Genomic DNA, 22,475 nt, shown 5'->3' on the forward strand with positions numbered 1-22,475 from the left:
ATCTTTCCAGAGAACGCAGGTCTGCCTCCCGGCTGGGAGAAAGGGTAGTCCTCCAACCTCATAGCCATAGGCTCTGCTCGGCTCAGCCAGATTAGTCTTCCCTCGGTCGGGGCTCAATGGAGATGCTGTTCCCACTGCTCACATCTGTGTTTCTCTGCCCATTTTCTAAATGTACTGCTTTGGTACACACACACACACAATAGTGCAAAAGGCCCACTGCACCCTGGACACAGGGGTCAGGGTTGGGGGGTTGGGAGAGGTGAAGGAAGCCCATGCCTTCACTGCCCTCATTCCCAGGACTGCCAGCGTGGTGCACGCTGGGCTGCCTGGGGACCGTGCAGCCGCTTAGGGCCCAGCCCTCCGAGCAGCTCCTCAAATGAGGTCAGGAATTGGGACTTGGGCTACTCGGGGCTAGTCATTGGCCAAGCCAAGTCCAAGTGTGAGGAGTGCTGGTTTCAGAATCATCTAAGCCAGAGTACCTTCTTGTGGTTGCCTCAATGGATTAGAAACAAAGCAGTCAAGCTGTGTGTGTAATTTATAAAATAGCCTTTATTTATTCTAAGGAACACAGTCAAGTGGTAGCTTAAAAAAAAAAAAACAAACCACTTTTTAAAGGATATTTAGTGTTGTGACCTGGCTTTTTTTTTTTAATGTTCACTTATTTTTGAGAGAGAGAGAACATGAGCAGGGGAGGGGCAGAGAGAGGAGACACAGAATAGGAAGCAGGCTCCAGGCTCTGAGCTGTCAGCACAGAGCCCAGTGTGGGGCTTGAACTTAAGAACCGTGAGATCATGACCTGAGCTGAAGTCAGACACTTAACCGACTGAGCCACCCAGGTGCCCCTATGACCTGGCTTTGAGCCCATGTGAGGACAGTGACAGAAGCCACCTGCTGTGGGCTGCCTAGTTCACCCTGCACTGCTAGAGGTTTGGCAGCATGGGCTTATAAGAAATAATCAGTTTTGAGGCTTATGAAGAACAGAAGAAACATTTAGGCTGCTGGTATTTGATCAAAAGATTACTTAGAATATATTCATTCCAGAAGTACAAAAATGTTTTAAAGGAATCAATAATTTGTGCTGTTTAAGGGACTGCATATATTAGAATTTTAGCATTACTACGGGAGCACAGTTTTGTCTCCAAAGTCTGAAATTCCCCGATTTATGCAAAATCGACTTCCTGATTTTACTCAATTAGTAAAGAAACGGGAGTAACATTCAGTAAGGTCGTTACTCTTTTTGTTTTTAGCACAACGGTTTAATCAAAAAGATGGTTTGCCTGAAAATGTCAGGGAGTCTCCCGCAGTCACACCAGAAAAAAAAAAATCCAAAAACGCACACGGCACTGAGCTGTTTTCACAAGACTTCCTTTCTAATAAACACACTTTCTCCTCCTCTCAGATGTGAACCTCAGATGCCCAAATACAGATGTGCCAACCACAGGCGCGTTGCTAAGCAAAGGAAAAGGCTAGCAACTCTGTCCAGCAAATTAGATTGTCTGATGGCGTCTGCTCTGTGGCCTCAGACGGGATGAGGCTGCTCTGTGCTCCTGTCCTGCAGGCAGGTTGAAGCTGGTGTCCCTGACCGGGCATGGAAAAGGGTCCTCTGGGTTGGAACATAAGGACTTTGAGGAAAAACACAAAAAGACTCATTAGAACGGAGGGGGCACCCCTGGAAAGAGACCCACCGAGGTCCTGTTCTGCGCTCCGGCGACCGGCAGTTAGGCTGGGGGCTGCAAGTTCCGTGGCTGGCCACCTTCTACTGCTCCGTGGGGCTCTAAAGAGGACGCCAGCCTCAACCAAAAGCCAGAGAGGGGAAACTCTCAAACATTTGACTGGGTTCAAAAGCCGTCGGACACCTTCTGTCTGCCTTTTCCCGGCTCGCATCTGGTTAGGGACTGTGAATCAGAATTCAGAATCTGTGCTGCCCAGAGGCGACAGGCACAGCAGAGAGGAAACACCCAAATGCAATAAATAACGGCCCGCTCGGGACCCTGCCCCTCCCCCTCCCCCAGCTACCTCTGCAGGGTCTGCTGGTTCTCCCGCATCAGGGACGAACCCCGCCCCCAAACCACCCCACGCTACGTGGAATGCGGGATACGGCTGTCGCTTCTGCACAGGACGGAGCCTGAGTCATTCGCTTTATAGCATCATTTATGGCATGAACTAGGAACGTAATGTGTTTACACAAACACACGACAATTGTACATCGGCATCTTTACAATATTAAAGGAGTCATATACAAGTCTACAGGCGTTGTTACACAGCGCGGGGCTGGCTGGGGCGCCCCTCCGAGGTTTCCCCACCTGGGTGGAGCCAGCACACAGGGAAGGGTGACAAGGCCAGGGGTGTCCATCTTTGGGCCTGTCGTCTGGGAGGGAGCAGGTCTGTGAGCACCCCTCGGGCCAGTCCTTGTTGGAATCCGGGGCCAACAGCCCCAGGTATGCCTTGTGTCCCAGTCTTATTGGCAGGCTAGTGGTACAGTTTAACTCAAATTCAGTGTGCATATTAGTGTGGGAAAATCGGAGCTGGGGACGGCTTCCTGAGCTGGGGACCCAGAGGACGCTGACACATGGGCCCCTTCACCGTGGGGCCCGTTCCTGAGGTAAGGATGCGGTGTGGCCCCGTGGCTGGTCTGGATGGGGAGAGACTTCTGCAGAAGCCCGGGTGTGAGTACACTCAGGACTGGAAGCCCCAGGGTATTGGTAGGTCAGGTGACTCACCAAGTGTGGCCTGCACCCTGGGTGGCAGCAAAGGTGAGGGTCTCGGATGGTTCCAGAGCCATCCATCCCCCACACCCATCCAGCCCTCCTCCCAGCAGCCCTGCCCCGTGGGGGCCCTGCTTCCGTTCCTATGGTATTGCCACTCTTGCCTCTGTCTCTGGAACAGGGACCAGAGGTCTCCCCAGCCCCACTCTGCGGGCACCTGGGCCCCGGCCCCCGGGAGCTCCTCTGCCACGGGGGCACGCACACGTCCGGCTAAGAACTGAGCACCAGATGAAGAAGCGTTGGTCCTTGTCGGCCTCTCTTGGCTTGTGCAGTTAGTTACTTCCATCTTAAATACTGTAGAAAAATAAGCCATCTGTGACGCAAGGAGACCCCGCGGAGTCTGCCACGCGTGGAGAAGGATGAACGGCTCCTCCGGAGTGGGCCGGGAGGCCTCTGCTGACCCTGCCTCGGAGAACGCTGTGCCAGGCCGGGGAGCCGCAGTGCCCCGAGAACTGTCCCCACCGCAGCATCTTTGGGTCACATTAACGGTCCTTCCGCGGGCATGCCTCCGGCGCCCCACGTTCTGTTGCCATGATACCTGGGGTTCCCTGGGCTGGCTTTGGACGCTCCAGCCCCACCCTCAGTCTCACGCCCACTGCTAAGCAGGCACAGGCAGAACTCCCCAGCACCGTTTCCAGGGCCCCGGGGGGTTCCCCAGGGCCACACGGCCTCAGGTGGGCACTGAGGCAGGGCCTAGTCCAGGGGCTCCTGCTTTATCCGGACCGCAGTAGGGGTGGGCTGCGGTCGCCGCTCCTCACGGCAAAGCACGTACTCGCTGAACTGGGAGGAGTCCACGCCACCCCCACAGGATGCAGCCACGCTAAAGCCCCTCTGAAACAGCCTCTCCAGGACCTGCCAGGGAAGACAGAGATGGTCAGCAATGCCTCGCTGCAAGAGTCTGCCTGGCTGGGCCTTGTGGGCAGGTAGGCATCAGCCAGGGCAAGGCCACCCTCTCCTGACAGCCCAAAGTTGAGCAACCACAGGAGGGACAGGAGCAGCCAGACCCTGGGTCCTCCTGAGTGACCAAACCTGGGAAGGCTGCCCTACCCTGCTGCGCTCAGAGGTCCGCAGCCTTCATCCAGAGGCAGAGAGAGTCTTTGGGCCCCTTCTCTTCGCCATGATGTAACCTGCCCCCTCTCTCCGGAGGCGTGGTCCCAGCCCCTTCCCCCGCCTCACTGAGGCCTGACTCCACAGAGGCTCTGCCCTTGGCCTCTGGGCAGCCACCTGCTTCCCTGAGCTGTGAGTCCCAGATGGTTTGAGGCCTGGGGGCTCATCAGCTCAAGGGAACTCGGGGTGGGGAGAAGGAGGAGCCCACTTGGGGTCTGAGTCTCTACCAGCCTCCATGTCCACGTGGGTTTGTGCCTCTGGGGGGGGGGGGGGGTCTTGTCACTGTGTCTGACCCCTGTGTCCCACAAGTAGTTAAGTTTTGACTGACAGCCTGGGGAATGTGTGCATTGAGGGGGGAGGATGGGACTCTTCCCCCCGCCCCCCCCCCCCCCCCCAATGCCCACTCTGCCCTCAGGCAGAAATAGGAGTCTGCTCTTAGGTCTGAAAGAGCTGGTGCAGAATAGGCCCCATCCATCTGGGGTTCTCCAGCTCTGAGACGCATCGGAGGGAGGCCAGTTCAGAACGGCTCTGGGCAGCCATCTGGGCGCCTGCGGCTGTGTGGGTCAGCAGGGTGCGTGAGGGGGCTCCAGGCCACCTCCACTCAGCCTCTGACCTGCCGCTCCTATGGCCTGGGTTCAATTTGAATCGAAAGGGAGACTCTGGGTGTCAAATGAGGCACACTCTGTTGAAAATACTCTGGGCCATTTTTATAGAACATCCTTTTGGAAAAAAAAAAAAAAAAAAAGCACGGATCAATTTTTTTAAGTCCATCCCCCAGGCGCCATCATTTAATTATGAGCGGGACATAAATTATGCATCGACACATTGTTGCCTTTTCTGTGAGATGGCACGGAGGGCTTCACCGTTTCAGGGACCGCGCCTCCCTCCACCCATCCCTGCTGCCGGAGGGCTGTGGGGAGGCAGGGGTGAGGCGGGTGGGGCGCGCGCACGCAGCCCTCACCTGCACGGAGTTGAGCCGGCAGTAGCCGTTGAGCGGGAAGCGGATGACGTGCGTGGGGTCCTGGTTCCAGCCGGCGTTGACAGAGTTGCACATGACGTCCCCGGTCTCGGGGAAAACCTCCTCGATGAGGGCCTTCTCGCCACTGAGCGCGATCCGCTCACCCAAGTCCGGCGTGACCCGCACCACCAGGCAGTCACAGGCGCGGCTGCGGCGCCGCTGCTCCTGCTCCTGCTGCCAGCGCTCCAGCTCGCGCACCATGGGCTGCAGCTGGTAGTACCGCGCCTCCTCGTAGAGCAGGCTGAAGTCCTGTGGGCATGCGCAGAGGGGATGGTGGGAGGTGGGGGCCGGTCTTTCCAAGGCCAGCCCCCCACGCCGCCCGCCTGGCCCCATGCAATACCGTGGAGCTGCGACCCCCAGGGCTCAGCGTGGACTGGGATGGTTGTACCCATTGTACAGATGGGGGAAATGAGGCTCAGGTGAATGTGTACAGGCACGGGAGTCTAGCCTTGACCGAAAGGCAGCAGTTGGTGTCCACCTTTGCCAGACTCGTCCCACAAGTCCCACACTCGCTCTCTTCCATCTGGCCCCAAACCCCTGGAGCAGAGAGAGGCCTCCGGAAAGACCAGGGGGCTGCACTAGTGGAGCCTGAGGCTGTGCCTATGTCTGGAGACCTGCTGCCTTAGAATCCCAGAGAAGTGAGGCTGGGCACAGAGCAGCAGCACCCTCATCTGCCCCGGAGGAGCTCACAGCCCAGCAGGGAGGCAGGGCACACCTCCCTGGGTTGGATGTCCCGCATGCTGTCTACCAGCTCTGAGGCCTCTGATCATCAGTTACCTCCTCAGAGCCTCGGTTTCCTCGTCTATAAAATGGACATAAACGCCCGTCTCAGAGAAGGGGGCGAGGGCCAAAGGACAACAAAATGCGCCAGGTGCCGGGCCCACCCCGCTCTAGCAGGCAGGTGAGGAGGTGTCTGGGAGTGGGAAGCCCACCCCCAGGCAGCCGACTCCCAGGCTGGCATGCTCATGCCATCTGTCCCCCAAACACATGTGCACCCATATGTGCCCTGGCCCTGAGTAGCTCAGGACCCATGACTCGGGCCAGTCACTGGGGCTCAGCTCAAGGCTGAGTCAGGAGGCCCAACCCCCAAAGCAGGGCCCATCCTATAGGCCCTAAGCCCCTTCCTTCCCGCTGCTGGCCCCCCAGCCTCTGGAAAGCCCAATTTCCCTCCACAGGGGCTCCCCAGGGTGCCATCCTGGGCATCTGCTCTATCCACTCCAGAGGTTTCAAACGATATCGGCACACATTTTTTCTTATGGCCCAGAACTTCTCCACCCGATGCCACACCACCAATTCCACGCAGGAGTGAGGTGTAACACTCCCTCCAGCCCGTTCCACCCCTGGGCCTCCATGCATCCACTCAGGCTGCAAGCCAAAGACCAGGAGGCAGCCTCAAGAATGCCCTGACCCCCCACCGGTCCATGCCACGGCCTTCTATGGCCAAGTCCTAAACATAAACCCAGTCTGCCCCTTTGCCCCATCTTTGCTGCCTCCAATCAGGGCCAAGGCCTTCAGGAAACTCCCTTGGCCTCCTGCTCCCGCCCCTCACCCTCCTTCTCCACACAGTAGCCAAGGCTAGCAGACCTGTCATTCCCTGCTCACATCCCTGCCACCGCGTTCAGGGTAAAATGCCACCAGCCACATGCCGAGCTAGCCACCAAGGTCCCACCTCAAACAGCAGCCTCCTTTCCCGTCCCTGTTCCTACAGCCCCAGGCTGACACCTCCTCTCTGGTTCTGGACGGTACCAAGCTTCTTGCCACCCTGCCCGCTCACCAAGACCCTCACACCTGTTTGCCCCTGTTCCTCCTTCGCCATCCAGAGAAGCATCCTTCCCTCCAACCCCCCTGGGGCCAGGTTCTCCATGCTTCCCCTTCACCACGCTTCACTTCCAGGAAACATCTGCTCCCCCACCAAGGGATTCAAGCATTTCACTGTTGTTGAACATCTGTCTTCTCGCTAGATTGTAAGTGCGATGAGGACAGGACCCGTGTCTGCCCCGGATTTCATTGTATCTTCGGCCTGACTTTGGTTATTGGCACCCAGCATCAGTTGGATGGAGGACAAAACAGCCCCAGGGTCATTGGTCCTCTGGGTGCAGGAAGGGAGGGAGGGAGGGAGGGACAATTGCTGGTTCAAGGCAGGTCTAAGCTTCCTTCCTCTGGGATCCCCGGAGCCACGGAGGGGCCCAGCACTAAGGCAGCCTCTCAGAGCCAGATTGGCTGCCCCGGACAGGCTCACCCCAAGACCGGGGGATAACCTTTCATTTAAAAGGTATTGAGTTTGCACCAGGCTTCCCCCTGCAAATTGCTGACAAGGAGCACACGTGGGAACCTCTAAGTCCCGTAACTCTGATGCACGACTGTCCCTCAACACGGCAAACGAAATGGGGTAAGCACTACTGCTTAATTGTTGTTACACCCTGATAAATAAGCTAAAAACGTGAGAAAACAAAATTAGTTTAGAAAAACTGATTTAGCCCTCGGCTTCATCGTTTAACTTTTTATGGTTGCCATGACGACCATGGGTCCATTTATTAAGTCACAGCGTCCCCTGTGTAATGCCACCGCACAGGCATCGCTGGGGAGCTGCCGGCTGCAGACTTACCTTGAAGTCATCCGGGAGCAGCAGTTTTGACGTCCGCAGGAAGCTCAGGACATAGCGGAAAATCTCCCCATCCCGGTCGATGAAATAATGTTGCTTTAAACTGTCCAGGACGATGGGTTCAGTGCCATTGAAGAGGCGGCTTATTCTGGGAGAGAGAGAGAGTGGGATGTCTGATGGAAGGGCCAGGCCACCTGCCCTGCCCCCACCCCTTAGGGTCTGCCCTGCTGGAGGGGCGGGGGGCCTCACATGGGTCACTCTGGGACTGTGCCAGGCATGACGGATGTCCGCATACACCAAGGGCAGCCAGGCCGCAGTCAGGACACTGGCACACGCTGTATACCCAGCCTACACTCACAAGCCACAGCCAGAGAGAGACGCGCCTGGCTGCATGCACCCGCGGACACGACAGGCTTGGAAAACTACAGTGAGACAAAGACACAGCCTCGTTGCCCCATGCACGCCAACCCCTGCCAGACAGACCCCGCCCCCCCCCACCGAAAACTCCCACTGACCGTCAGATACCCCAGCCCACGGCCACACACCCAGCTAACACGTGTAAGCCCGGCAAGACAGTCCTGGGTCCCACACCTCGCCCAAGCCACACAAATGAGCGGCACACGGGACACACCTGGGCGAGAGGCACAGGCTCACACGGTCCCCTCCCTTGCAACACACAAATCACACGCAGACCCGGACACGCCCAGGCAAAGGACACGCCGGCCAGCGTGAACCGAGCGGAGACACAGCCATTTGCACTGGACAAACTCACAGGCAGACCATGCAGTCACCCGCTCAGGGGGGCCTGGGGGAGGAAGAGAGGCAGGCGGGAGGGACAGCATGTGCCACAGCAGACGTGCATTCAACAGCGTGCTTGCACACACGCTGCGGTGTGAACGCGTCTGCACGCACCACGGTCTACACAGAGGCACGCACTCCAGTGTGCCCACACGCTGGCGGATGCACACGGACAGGTCCCATCCCGGCACCCTGTCCTCTGAAGGGCACTTGGTTCTGACAGAAACACAGGACCTGCAGGATGCTCGCGGGGAGCCCCCGATACCTGTCCCCATCCGCTCCAGGGAGGACCCTGGCCTCAGGGCCAGGGCTGGGGCCTCTCCGACGCCCAGGGTGGCTGGCCCCATCTGGCTGGTTCCCTGGCTGCCCCCAGGCCCAGCTGTGGACAGTTAGGAGCCCCCAGGAGGGGTGGGGACAGCCGAGAGCTTGACTCAGGAGCAGGTGGGAGGTTGGCAGTGTCCCCTCAGCGATGACACCCCCAGACATCCTTCAGCAGGCGGGGCCCCACACCGGCTAAACCCTGCCAAGGCGGCAGCTTGTAGGCACAGCCCGGGAGAACGGTGGCCTGGTCTGGGACTGAGGCCTCCTAGCCCAGCCCGCACAAGCTGGTGCCTAAGCCTCCTGCCTCACTGCCCCTACCAGCAAGGACCCTCCAGGGACACTCCCCTCTCCGCCAACAGCCCAGTCCTCCGTCCACCCCAAGTCACTGTTCCTGAGGCCCTGCTCTGCCCGAGCATTGTGTGCCAGTGCACGTGAGCCGGGCGGAAGCGGAGGGGTTAGAGTCTCCAGAGCCTCGCCCAGAGCCTCCCATCTATACTGTCCCCCACTCTGGTGGCCTGGCACACTCAAGGCATTGGCTGGGAGGGCCTGCTCAGGTGTGCAGCAGCCATGCAGTCACACATTCTCCCTCTGGGGACATGGCCCAGCCCCTGTCCCAGTGGGGCCGTAGAAAAGGCAAGGCTAACTCGTGGACGCGCGTGAGCCGCTCAGAGTCTATGATGTGGCGTGGAGAGGCCCCAGCCTGTGGAACCGGCACTGCCGTCACCCAGATACGACTCATCTCGGGACTCCTCAAGCCATGGAGCCCTCTCACCTCCCCAGGCCCGGGGGACGCAGCCCCTGCTGGAAAGCCTTACGGGCTTCATGGCCTGTTCCAGCTGCCCAAGTCCCCAAAACCTGACCTCCACAGAGCTTGGGCGTTCAGATGTCAGAATGAGGGCCATCCAGCACCCTAGAGACAGATGGGACGAGGCAACACTGCCTGTCCCGTGGGCAGTCCTCGGCAGCAGACAGCCGAGGGCCCAAACATGGCACCAGCAGGAAGAAGGAAGAGCCACATCCACAGGCAAGCCAGCAAGTCCACGGCCTCAGCCTCCCTGTGGAACTTTCTCTCCTGTTCCTGGTTGAGCTCAAACACTCTGTGCAGCAAGCAACGTTCTAGGCCACGGCTGGCTGGGGCTCCACACCATCCTGTTGGTCTAGAGGGCTTCCTGGGTCACCCACATTCCAGGGCTGGCTGGGTTCTAGGTTGTCCTGTAGGTCCATGGCTAGAAGGTTCTCAATCCGCCTTACTTTAAGACTGGTTCTAGACCTTACCATCAGTGTCTCTCCAAAGGACAAAGGCCTTCCATGCCCTCAGGATTTGAGGCTACCAAGGATGAGAGCAGTTTAGGGCAGGTTAGGACAATGGTCACAAAAGGACAACCCCCGCCTCCCCCACCCCCCATCACTTTGCAGGGTCTTGGGAGCCAACTCCTTTCTGGGCTACCCTCAGAGAGAGGCTACAGGGTTTTGGGGCGCCTCTGACCCCAGCTGATGGAGGTCTTTTGTTTAAGCTTTGGCTCCAATTTCCTGGATGTTTCGGTGGAAGATTTTATTAGTAATTTGCGGCTTCCCACAGCCGGCATGGATACCAGCTTGGGACTGTGATGGCAGCAGCTAACGGATGTCCGGCAGGGGTGAGAGAGGTGGCAGCCCCTGGAGTTCATTTCCAGCCCTGGGCAGCCGTGCTCTGTTCTTTATGGGCAAGGGCTGATGGCTTTCCCTGGGCCACCCAGTGGTAGCACCTGCTCCCTGATGAGCCAAGAACCAGAAGCCCAGATATAGTCCCGTGGGCACGGGCCCCGAGGGTGCAGGGCACTAGCCCCCTGGTCTCACAGCACTGCCCGAGGTGGGACTTTCCTGATACCCAGAACCCCCTGCCTCCTCGGTGACCTTAGCAATCTTCTCCATCGCTTGGTGACTCATACATCAATGCCAGTGGGAGAGGGATTGATCTTGGTTTCCGGAATTGGTGAAAAACATTTCTTTTTAATTTTAATGATTCACTGAAAGAAGGATGAGAGAGATCTGAGGGGCTCTTGCCAGCACAGCAGCCCCACCCACCTCCCAGGCCGGGCCTGACTCACTGTCCGCTGACTGTCCTACAGGTCACGCCGCCCGTTGGCCTCGAGGCCGAAGCTTCAGGCCCAGGGAGCAGCCCTGCCCTGAGCCAGAAGCCATCCAGGCAAGAACAACAGATTCATCGCAGAGCCCCAGCCTCGGGGAAGGCACGCAGACTGCCACCCCCTCCAGGCACATCCGAGGGTCCCACCTGCCAGATCGCGAGCCACGTGGCCTCGGCTCCCTGGTGAGGAGGCCTGCCCCACCACAGAGCAGCACGATGGGCAAGGATGAGCTGCCCTGTGGGTATGGGAGGGGAGGGCCACCCCCCTGTCCTTGCTGCTCCCAGGCAGCAGCCTGGAGACGCGAATGAGGCAGCCATTCCCTGCAGGCCTGAGCTGCGATGGCTCTAGAAAGGCAAGTGTCTGATTTCAAGAAACACTCTTCAGAGAGGTTGTGGGCAAGGGTTTTATGAATTTCACTCACAAACGTCGCCAACCGATTAAGGGATGATCTATCTCAAACAACCCGGGAATGCCGCAGAAGGCAAAATTGAAATTAAATAAGCAGAATCCATCTCCCATCCTAGACAGAGCTCGCAGGCCGCCACCGCCAGCGTGGCCTCGTGGCTGCGGCCCCGGCGAGGCCCCAAGTTCACCAGTGCCTGCCCCAGGCCTCAGCCTCTGCTGGGCCGAGGGAATGAAGTCCCAACTGCCATCTGTGCCCCAGACTCCCCAAATTCTGAACTGGACTCTACATCCACCTCCAGCATGTGCTCCCAGAGGGAGCACTCCTGCCCCCGTGGAGGGCTCCGCCCTGGCCCTCATCAAGCCGCCATGCGCTAGGACTCCTCCACAACGAGCCTTCACACCAGCGATAAGGCAGACTGACAAGAAGGCTTCCCAGAGATGATCCCTTGGCGTCTGGGGGATTAATTAACTCCTCTTGTTTTTTTTTAAATGTATAAAACGAGGGCGATACCCTGTAGCCTTGGCCCTCCTGCTGCTCAGCCCTGGGCGGTGGCCGCCTCGCTGTGCCAGGAGCAAGCAGTCGTGGGCTCTGCATGCAGCGTGCTGTACCATCTCCAGGGGGTGCTCAGAGACCCAGCCGTCTCTGGTCCGCCCTGCTCCTATGCCAATGGGAAACCAGGTCCCTGGGAGGGATGTGCCCAAGTGGCGGGAGCGGGGGATCTGACAGCGCCCAGCACCTCCCACAAATAGGCCCGGGAGTCAGGAGCTCCAGGAGCTGGGCGGAGAGCCGGGTGCACTGTTGGGATGCTCCTGCTCAGAGACACCTCATCTGCAACTCCCCCTACCTCCCCACCCCTGCCCAAGGGAGCCGGCTGCTACACCCGAGGGTCTAGCAGTGGCCACGCGGACAGACAAAGCTGGAAACTGCAGCTCCCCTCATCCTCCCCCTTGTGTACTTAACCAAGGGTCAGAGTAGGAAACGGGCTTAAATACTTCTCTCCCCCAGGATCCCAAGGAGTATGCAGCACGGCTCACAAATGATCCTTTGCAAAGGCCAGGCCTGAGGCTCGCTCAAGGGGACCCTGAAGGTACCTGAGATTCCCCAGCCAGCTGCTGGCCACTTTCAGGCGGGGCTGGCCCTGCGTCAGGGGCTTCTGCCGGTGGGTCGGGAGCTCCACCGGGCACTTTCTTTTTTTTTTTAATTTTTTTTTCAACGTTTTTTATTTATTTTTGGGACAGAGAGAGACAGAGCATGAACGGGGGAGGGGCAGAGAGAGAGGGAGACACAGAATCGGAAACAGGCTCCAGGCTCGGAGCCATCAACCCAGAGCCTGACGCGGGGCTCGAACTCACGGACCGCGAGATCGTGACCTGGCTGAAGTCGGACGCTTAACCGACTGCGCCACCCAGGCGCCCCTCCACCGGGCACTTTCAATACCACCAGCACAGGGCCACAAGTCCCTGTAGAAAGCATCTTTTAAGAGGTAGACTCGGCCTCCCAAACTCTAGTCCTCCAGGTCCAGGAGAGTGGGAGGGCCCTGGAGAGCCTGAGCGGCTGACAGAGGAGACAGAGCCCACTGGCAGCGGGCTGCAGATGGGACCAACAACCACCGTGCGCCTGGTGCTCCAAGGGGCTCAGCTCTTACCTGGAGTCAGGGTACTTGGTGAGCGTGGCCAGGCTGCTGGTGTACATGTGGCCACCCACATCGATGTGCACGGGTGCGTTGGACTTGGTGAGCTGGGCTGGCAGTGGGATCCCCTGGGCGGCCAGGGGAGACACGGGCGACCGGGTAAGAGACAACCGGGACATGCTTCCTCCCTCCTGGAGATGGAAACAAGGTGAAAACGAGAGCTTCTCCACAACAGAGCTGTGCACTCCCTTTTATTGCCAATGTGATCACAGATCTAATCAGATCACTTCTGCCTGTGCCTGATCACATATTCAGCTGACAAATTATGGCCACCACTGTAATTAAGTGTATTTGCATCATTTTCTTCAAAGAACCAGAGGGAAAAAGAAAGATGCTTATTAGCAATAAGAAATCAAGAAAAAAAATTTTCAAGGTGTCAGCCTCCAGGGGCATAAAACAAACTGCAAAATTCTAATTAAAGGTCGCGGGCTTATGTGTTAGATGTGAAATATCCCCTGACAAACGAATCACCAATTTGTGAATTGGGATTCAGGGGTTTTTGCAAGTTTGTCTCAGTAACGAGACACCTCTAAATTAGTGACTTCCTCAGCACCTAAGGCGTTGAGTTTTATACATGTAGTAAATTTCACATCAAATTAAGAGCATTTTTGTTTCAAAAAATACATAATCGCACAGCCAGTCAACAGCCATCTCTTGACTGCGGCGGCTGGGAGGAAGGGCGGCAGGTAAGCAGGCAGGCGCTGGGGATAAGGGCAGAGAGGGGGCCACCGGCCGCTGCCCCAGCCCACCCTGCTGGCTCTCACCGCAGTGCTGGCGCTGCCGTGGGCGTGAAGCGAGGACCCGCTCGGCCGCTCCTTGCGGTGAGGCATCTAGGCTTCCATCGCTGCCCAGAGTATCTGTGGGGAGCACCGACAAAACCATAGGGCTTTTACTCCTCAGGAGTCATGGGCGCTGGGTCTCCCAGAGTCAAAGACGCTTGGAATCCTCCTTTCTGCATTTTCTCTCTGGGACCCCCCACCACACAGCCCTCTCCAGATTCCACCCGCCACTACCCTATCCCCACGCTCCAAAACCGTAGCAGCTTACACGCACACACGCGCGCACACACACACACACACACACACACACACACACACACACGTGTTTTCTGGGCAGCTCCACGTCTGCTAATTCGGCTAATGACAGTGCTGAAACATATGCTCACCATTATTGCCCCAAAATGTTTCAGAACAAATCTGATTTTCCTGGTATTTTGGTTCAGAGCCATGTTACCAACCGTGTCTCCTCTTGCATCAGCAGAGAGCCCTGTGGACCACAGCTCAGGGAGGATCCCCCAGCCTCCATGGGCTCGGGAGCCCAGGACTCTGAACACCGTCTCCACGGTGTTAAGATGCAGTGTGAGAATGGCCAGTCACAGAGAAGTCTCTTTAGGCAGAAGCCAGGGCATAGGGAAGAGTGAAAGTCACTTAGGAAGCCACCTCTCCCCTAGGGCGCCTAAGAGAGGAAACTTGCCTTTGTTTGCCTGGCCTGCACCTCTGCAGTTTCAACCCAGACCCCCAGAATGGTCTTGTCTGTGCCTAATGTATTCCAGACCCCCTCAGGATCACACCCCCCCAAGGCACTAGAGAGCTGGCCGGAAGGAAACAGAGAGCAGCTCAGCAAACGGACCTTCCGTTCTGCTCTTCTCCACTAGTGACTTTCCTGTGTGCCACGACCACCTGAAATAAGACTGTCTCTCAGTCACTAGAAGCCACCTTAGGACCCTGCCGAAGGGCGGGGGAGGGGGGAGAAGAGGTCTATGCAGACCTCTGCATTGACCTGAGGCTGTCTCATAGGGCACAGTGAACACCAACCCCCTCCCACACACATACACACACACTGGCTCCCACAAGCCTAACCTGGACTTCTCCGTCGCAGGTTTGACTTTGTGCCTTGAAATTCAACATCCAATTTTAAAACACGGACCAAGGTCCAACGAACGTCAATACTGCAAATTTAAGTGAGATTACCATCCTAGGATCTGTTCTGCCCTCAGTGCTCTGGAAGGTTCCCTGACATGAAACTGGGGTGGGGGTTGCGATTAAACAGTGATGTTTAATTTATACTCTCACTGGGGAGCTACTCAGGGTCTGCGGCTTTTGGCATTCCTGACTTCTGGCCAGCTCAGAAAAGAAATGCAGGTCACTTATCTCAAGGAAGTTCTGAGAAACCAAAACAGACCTCAGGATGGGTTTTCCTGCCCTGGGAGGTTCTGCTGGGGGAGGAGTCACAAGGAAAGCCACAACTGAGGATAAAGTGTGCTGGAAGGGATTCCAATGGAAATTCTATCAAAGCGGACTGAGCAATGTTTTCCCCACTACCAGGACACTACTCAAGTGACATTTAACACCAAGTACCCATCACAGAAGCTGCTCAATCCTGTTCTCATCCAGCCTCTTCTCCATCACAAGCGCGACCTGATGTTCACTGGCAAACCAAAAAACTCACCGTTGGAAGCCCCAGGCTTTACGCCTCCACCAGAACCTCCAGGGCTGCCTCCGGCCAACGCATCTGTGCTGGACAACGACCCTTCCCCCGACACCACTGCTGAGGTCAGAAGCACAAAAGTGGGTGCAGTAAGAGACGCAAGTTCATTTCTTCAACATCACCGGCAAATCCACGACCCACCACCCAGCCCCAGCGCGCCCCGGCCCTCCCGAGGCTCGCCCAAACCGCCTGTTGCAGGGGTCTCCGCGCTGTAGCGTGCTCCAGGGCCCGCAGGTCTCCAAACTGGCTAGGTATTGACCCGCTTCCCTGAGCTGCGGTGGGAGCCCCGGGTCCCGCGCCCGCCCGCCGCCGCCGCCGCGCCCCGCCCGCCGAGCGGAGGGAAGCGAGCAGAATGCCACGCTCATTTACACACAAAATGATTTTGTGTCCCATTGTGTTCGCAGTTGTTCAGCTCTCTGGGGGTGATTAAACTGGCTGAGCTGCGGCAGCTTGAGACGATTTCACTAAATCGCTTCTTCGTGAAGTCGCTTCTTTGCTAAGCTGTTATTTTAACCATAAAAGGTAAACAGAAGGCGCCTCGCGAGCTCCCTTCAGCTCTGCGCCCTGGGCGCCAGCCGCGGGCGAGAGTGCCAGGGGCCTGCGGAATTGTCCGGGATGGAGGGGGAGGGCGGCGGAGGGAGGCGGGCATGCCACCTGGTGCGCGCCAGCCCCGCCGCAGAGCCCGCCGGCCGGTGTGAACTTCGGGGCGGCCGGAGCCGGCTGGGCCGAGGCCGGCGGCGCCGCGGGGCGGGGGTGGCCACGGAACCGGAGTGCCTGGCAGGGCGGGGAGGGGTGTACGGCGGGGGCGGGGCGGAGGACAAAGTTAAATCAAGAGGCAGACACTTAGAGACCACAGATGGGAAGCTCGCCTAATTAAGGACGTAAAAGCGCTTTTGTTCTCAAAGTTTATTGTTGCCGGGATTAAAAAAAAATTAATTGAAACTAATGCTGTTATTCACTCGTGCAGTTAAATTCCTTCATGCACATTTGAGACACGGAGTGAAAACTTGAAGCTTATCTTTCTGCAGTCGAGGTGGGGGGCAAGGGATGACGGAAAGGCGTTTGGGCTGCGGGAGAGGGGCATTTCCGAATGTGTGCCCCGTGCGCGCGTCCAGGTCAGGGGGTACCCGCGGGCAGCAGGAGCCCGAGGCGTCTCCGCAAGGCCCGCCCGGGGCCGCCAAGCCCGCGCGCCTGGGACCACCACCAGCTCGCCGGCCCCCCCGCCCCGTCTCGGACTCGCGTGGTGGGCGTCAGACGACGCACATCTGTCCCGTTAGAGACTTTTTCTCTCTGATTTGGGCGCCAAGCCGGGCCCTGTGCGCCCCGAAGCCCCAGAGGCGTGAGCCTGGTGCTGACCCCGGAAACTCGCTGGCCCTGCAGGGCGCTCGGCCCTGCACTGAGGCCCGAGTGCCGGGACCTGCAACACCACCACCCCCACACCCCGCCCCGCGCGGCAGGAAGCTCGGAGTCCGCCCGCGTGGGGAGGGTCCACCCGGGGCCAGGGCCAGGGCCAGCCCACGTGGGCAACCCCCCCCTCCCGCGCCAGGCCTTTGTGCTGGGTGCCCCCGCGCCGCCAGCCCCCGCCGCCCGGCACCGGGACAAAGCAGCCGCCCCTACCCAGGTCCGAACCCCGGCCGAGCTACTTTCTCGGTATCACCGCCACTTTGGGGACAGGGGTGCGCGGCGCCGAGCGGTGGCCGCCCGCGCGGGGCTTACCTCGGAGCCGGAGCGGCGGATCGGGCTCGGGCGCAGCCCCCGCCCCCCGCAGCCGCCGGTCTCGGGCGCCGGGCGCAGCCTGGCCGCCTATGCTCTCTGCGCGGGTCGCTCCGGTCTCGTCCTGGAGTTACTTTCTCTCTCGCCCCCAACCCTCCCCCCACCCACCCCTCCCGCCCCGGCCCCCGCTTCGCGCGGCCCCTCGCGGCGCGGCGCGCCGGGGCCTCCCCTCCCCGCCCTCCCCTCGCCTCCTCCCCTCCTCGCGGCCGCCGCCGCCGCCGCCACCGCCGCCTCCTCTTCGCGCCGCTCTCCGGCTGCCCTCCCGCCGCTCCCACCTCCTCTCCTCCCTCCTCTCTCTCCAGCGGCCTTCCCTGATTGCTGGCGAGAAAACCAGCCCCCCACCCCAGCCCGTAGCCCGCGCCCCGTCGCGGCCGAGCCCGGACGCAAAGGGCAGCGATCCGGCTCCAAATTACCCAGCGCGGCGAGCGCGAGCGGGAGCGCGCGGCGACTCCTGGCTCGGGGCTCGGCTGCGCCGCGGGGCAGAGGATTAGAGTCGCAATTAGCTCCGCGCGCCCGCGCCTGCCGCGCTCGGCGACAAAAATGCGCTGGTTCCCCTCCTTTCGCCGGGCGATCCCCACCCGCCTCTCCCGGAGCCCGAGCCTTCCCGCCGGGGCCTCCGCCAGGACCCTCCCGGGAGCGGTGCGCCCGGGCCCCCGCGCCCTCCGCCGCCCAGCCCCCCGCCCCCCGCCGGCCGGCCACGCGGCGCCCGGGCCTCCTCCGGGCTCGGGAGGGGGCGGGGGAGAAGCTGATTTTAATCATTGTCATTTCATCTGATGTAATATTTCCCCGGGCGCTTTCAGCTGGGCATAAATTTTCGGCTCCCAAATAAGTAACACAGGGCACGTTTCTCACATTTCTTGACTCTTCGGTTACAAAGAGGAGAGCAGCCGCCGCCGCGGCGCCCGGGGGTAGGGGGCGGGACTTGGGAAGAAACTGGGCTGCGAGTCGGCCGGGGCTGGAGCGGAGCCGGGGGCCAGGGCCGCCCCTCCCCCTCCACGGCCTCCCTCTCCGGGTCTCGGCCCCGACTGCCCCTCTGCCGGGGAGCAGCGCCGCCCGTGACGTCTGCGGACACGCGGTCGGCCACCGCGGGGGAGGGGCGCGCGGGGGCGCCCGGCCCGCAGCCCGCGGCCAGATGCGCCATTTCCTTTCCGCGCGCGGCGCGGTGGAGAGCTCTGCGGCCAAGACTCCCCGCGGCGCCGCGGCCAGCGCCCGGGGCGTCCCTCCCGGGCTCCGGGGTCCGTTGCCCCTTCCTCCTCCGCTCTTACCTCCTCCCCCACCTTCCTCCCGCTCCGCTTTTTCCCTTGCGCCCCGCCCGATCCCCCGCCCCCCCCCCCCCCCAACTCCCATTTCCCGACTCCTAGGAAACGGTGCGCCGAGTCTCTAGTGCGCCTGGCCTGCACTGCGCCCCCGTCCGGCTCCGGGGACGCCCGGGCCGGAGCCTGGCTCCCGCTGGAGGGCGGGTGCGCTCCGGCCGGGAGCGGCTCGGAGGCCCCCTCCTGGAGCTCCAGCCGGACCTAGACGCCCTCTAGCGGCCTCGCTCACCGGGGGCGCTCGGGGCGGGGGCGGAGGGGGGGGGGCGCGGGTGGCAGGAGGACCGAGTCAGGGCCTGCTTCCCTTCACTAGGGCACCTGGCGCGTGGAAAGAGCGCCCGGACCGCGCTTCTGTAACTTCTCCACGCGGGAATAAGCAGAAACTTTCCTCCTAAGGGAAGGTTTTATTTATTTATTTATTTTAGAGCTCGAACTACAGGAGAAGGGGGAAATTTTCTCATTAAAGTTACATCCCTGCAGTTAGTTCAATTACTTGATATATGCAGAAGATGTTGTAAATTTATAGATTTAAATAGCTTACAAAGATGCCGCAGGCCCCATCAGTTAATTTCCTTAATTTATGGATTTTTAGCTGCTCCTAGAACAGAAAGGGGGCCTGGAAGTAGGTCAGGGATCTGTGCAACAGCTCCAGCGCGGCCCACGGGCTGCCCACTCAGCTCCCCACGCCCTGGCGCCTGCGGGCTTCTGGTTCCCAGCTCTGGCCTGACAGCAGCACTCTTTGCTCTCCCAGCTGTGGCCAAGCCAGGCCCGGGAGGTCTGCTCTGCTACGGAGCGGAGGCCCCAATCTCTCCAGGGCTGCGCAGGGCCACGGAACAGCAAAGCCTCCATCAACGCTAACCCCACCCGGCCCTGAAGGAATGGCCCAAAAAGAAAAAAACGAAGCAAGTATCCAAATATTTTGATCTCCTGTGCCCTACCTTAAATACTGGCTGGGAACACAAATGGCGTAGGGTGTGGGTACCCCAGACTACTTCAGGGACAGAAATTACCCCCTTTCCAAGCTTTTGAGTGCTTGGGGCGAAGGGGAGCATGAGGAAAAATGCACTGGTGAAGCTGGTGTTTGAGGGGCAGACCCACTGAAAACCTGCTTGTCATGGCCCTCGTGGCCCCTAGTGTCCCTCACTCCTCTCCCACTCTCTCCTAAGGTGTCTGCTAGAGTGTCTTTGTTTTTTGTTCAATGTGGATGAATATATACATATAAATTCATACTTGAAAGATTGGTATAAACCAAACTGTTTTAGGAAGCCACATGGCGGTGTGATTAGTATTGGTATTCATGATTTAACATTTCTTTTCCCACTAGATGAAGTTTCTAAGATTTGCAAGGTACATGTCAAGGACGGGTGTATAAATGGATTTTTATTTATTCACAACTCCAAGACTAATTGCTTCTCTTTGCCTCAAGGCCATGAGATTGGTTTTAATATGACACTTCAAAAGTATTCATGGAACTACAGAGATACTAAGTGTCATTGTTTAAGAGACAAATCTCACTGTGGTACTGGTGACCCTGAAAATAGGATGTTCCACTTTATTTTAAATTCCTCCATGTTTTTTTAAGAGTTTCACTTTATACCAACTATATTAAAAATGCACAATTTAATCGAAACGAGAACTGACCATTTTGCAGGACCTTTATTTCCTTAATATTGCTGGGAACTTTGTTTTCATATTCCTGAATCCTTTTATTAAAGAGCTGAACTTTATACGTGTCATTAAGAAGAGTAAGTTTGGGTCATAATTTATTCTCAAGTGTTTTAAAAGTTCCTGGCTAAATGTCAACCGTCTTTTACATTGAGAGACTTGGGCATGGACTGTGATAGGCATTTAATGATCTGTGGTATATAACGCAAGGGTGAGGCTTTTTTTTTTTTTTAATTGAAGAGGTATAATTAGGACTGAAAACACTGAAACATGTTGTAAAATGCGTCTTGTTTCATTACTGTGGTCCAAGAGGCTAAATTGGATGTTAGTCTAATCAGAATGTCACTTGCCCTATCAGTAGATTTGACTAGAGCTTAAACCATTACAGTTCATATTGTTAAAAGTGGGTTCAAACCTGTGCTTGCTTCGGGGTTCCTCCACGGGTGCTCATGTGAAGCATGATGTAGGTCAGGCCCTGCGTCCAGGTGCTGCGGACAAGACCTCAGTCTCCAGATGCTTCCTAGTGGCTTCCAGTGTGATTTAAGTTGTTGCTGTTTGCAGACAATGTTTAGAAACAAGGACCCCAATAAGGAAAGTAAAATGAGCTCAAAATGAGGGGTCGGGGGAGGTGCTGGGGTTTTAAGGCAGAGCTCTTCCCCCAACTCCAGACCTCCCCTGGGCTGAAAGCCTGGCCCTCCTAGGTCTGTGCCCACCTCGAGGCTCAGAGATGTCCCCTGACCAGGATAGGATGGAAACTGGCTTGGCCCAGAGGTTAGTCTGACATCCACGTGGCTTGCATCCCAGAAACCCTCCTGGTTAGGATCTCAGAGAACCTGGAGACCGAACAGAAAGCTGAGTCATGTGACTTCTGCCACACACACGTCCCCACTCCAAACTGGGTCTCCTGTCAGCTGGAGACCCACTCCTGGGAGAGCAGAGGTCCAGATGTGTCTGAGGGGTGGCAGTGTGTGTGTGTGTGTGTGTGTGGGGAGGGGGGGGGGTTGCAGATTGCCCCTGCCTGTCCTTGAAGGGGATAAAACAAGACCAGCCAGCTGTCACAGAACTCTGCCCAGTCCCCAGCACTATGCTCAATGGGCACTTACAGCTTCTGGGGGAACAGAGAGCAGGGATTGCCTCCGGATGCTGCAGACCACCCCACCCTTCTTGCCTTCCTCCTGTAGCCCTGGCGCTCTGCTCAGAGCCAAATCAGCCTTCTTTCCCTGTGCGCCGGCATCGGGGTGACAGGAATGACACAAGACTGAGCTCTCCTGACCAGGCATTCTTATGTAGTGGTGGCCTGTGGATGGCTTGTGGGGGACCAGAAACCACCTCCCCCCCAAACCCGCAAATGGCTCACCACTTTGCATTTGAGCGTTTTTTCCAAGGGAAGTTTTAGTGTTTCTACCAGATTCTCGAAGGGTCTATGTGAATGTGGGTGCAAAAAAAACAAAAAAACAAAACCAAAGCTACCTCCGAATGGCTTCAAGATGGGAGAAGTTGATTCTCTCACATAAGGGCAAGTGGAGGCTGAGTGGCCCCGGTGTCGATCCAGGGGCCTTAGAGTATTCAAGGACCCACGCTCTCTCCACTTGTCTGCGGTCCCCCGCACATTGATTGGCCTGCCCTCAGGCCACTCCTCTCTGGTCTCAAGATTCTTGTAGCTCCGCGCTTCACCCCTACTTGGGCACTCTTGGAGAGCAGGGAAATGATCCCATTGGCCAATTTACAAGCCAATCCCCGGGAAAAGCATTAGCTCGGACCAATCAGGTTTAGCCCTTGTCCTGCCTGGGGCTTAGTCTGTCCTGAGCCCTGGGGAGGAAGGTGCCCGCTGGGCACAGCCGGGCTCTGCCTGGGGGAAGGGGGAGAGAATGGGCTTGCTTCTGGGGGCTGGGGCCTGCCAAACGCTGAGCTGGAAGGAAGGCGGAAGGGAAGCCCCAAAGCCCAAAGGCACCTCCAGGGAAGCTTGAAATAGCGATGCCAATCCATGCCCTTCTGTGGCCCCCGGAGACACGAGACCCAAACGTGGAGGCAGCCAAGCCCGGCCGCCGGCCCCAGGCCCCCAGCCCACCTCCCCTTGAGGTTCCTCCAAGGTCTCATTCTTCTTTCCAGCTGCATTAGTAAAGTGCCAGGTCCTCCCAGCAGGAGGACGTGGGGGATGAGGCTGTTCCTTGTTCCCTGAGCAGCATCTGGTCAGTAGGGCAGTGGGTCTCCACAGAGGCCTGGCCTCCGACACTGGGGAGAGGTGCAGAAGCAGCGCCCAGGACTGCTCTCCCGGTGCAAAAAAGATTGCCAGAAAGACGAAGCTGCTGCAGCCTCTGGAGCCTCTGGAGACCTGTGAGGCCCTCTCTGGGGTTCACCAGGTCACTCAGTCCGTGTCAGCCTAGTCTGTGGCCTTAAATGCCAAGTC

The 22,475-nt window shown here is 58.2% G+C and overlaps 1 protein-coding gene and 1 long non-coding RNA gene across 3 annotated transcripts; one reads left to right on the plus strand and one right to left on the minus strand.

Moving 5' to 3' along the window:
* Nucleotides 1-2,037: 2,037 nt before the first annotated feature.
* KCTD15 (potassium channel tetramerization domain containing 15) lies at nt 2,038-17,166 on the minus strand. Of its 2 annotated transcripts, none has more exons than XM_042919904.1 (7): nt 17,037-17,166; nt 15,282-15,377; nt 13,598-13,690; nt 12,789-12,964; nt 7,496-7,640; nt 4,834-5,139; nt 2,038-3,617 (listed from the first exon to the last, which is right to left on the minus strand). In XM_042919904.1, the coding sequence occupies exons 3-7, from the start codon at nt 13,661-13,663 to the stop codon at nt 3,459-3,461; spliced, it is 852 nt and encodes a 283-aa protein (XP_042775838.1). In that variant the 5' UTR covers nt 13,664-13,690; nt 15,282-15,377; nt 17,037-17,166; the 3' UTR covers nt 2,038-3,458. The 2 variants fall into 2 exon arrangements, with proteins under 2 accessions (XP_042775838.1, XP_042775839.1); XM_042919905.1 differs by having other exon boundaries at nt 15,282-15,380.
* On the plus strand, nt 5,136-15,925 carry LOC122208639. The gene is made up of 4 exons (XR_006197309.1): nt 5,136-7,279; nt 10,720-10,919; nt 12,149-12,230; nt 15,158-15,925. It is a non-coding gene; the product is annotated as an uncharacterized LOC122208639 (long non-coding RNA).
* Nucleotides 17,167-22,475: the final 5,309 nt, after the last annotated feature.

The sequence above is a fragment of the Panthera leo genome, chromosome E2, assembly GCF_018350215.1.
Source record: "Panthera leo isolate Ple1 chromosome E2, P.leo_Ple1_pat1.1, whole genome shotgun sequence".
NCBI classification, from domain to species: domain Eukaryota; kingdom Metazoa; phylum Chordata; class Mammalia; order Carnivora; family Felidae; genus Panthera; species Panthera leo.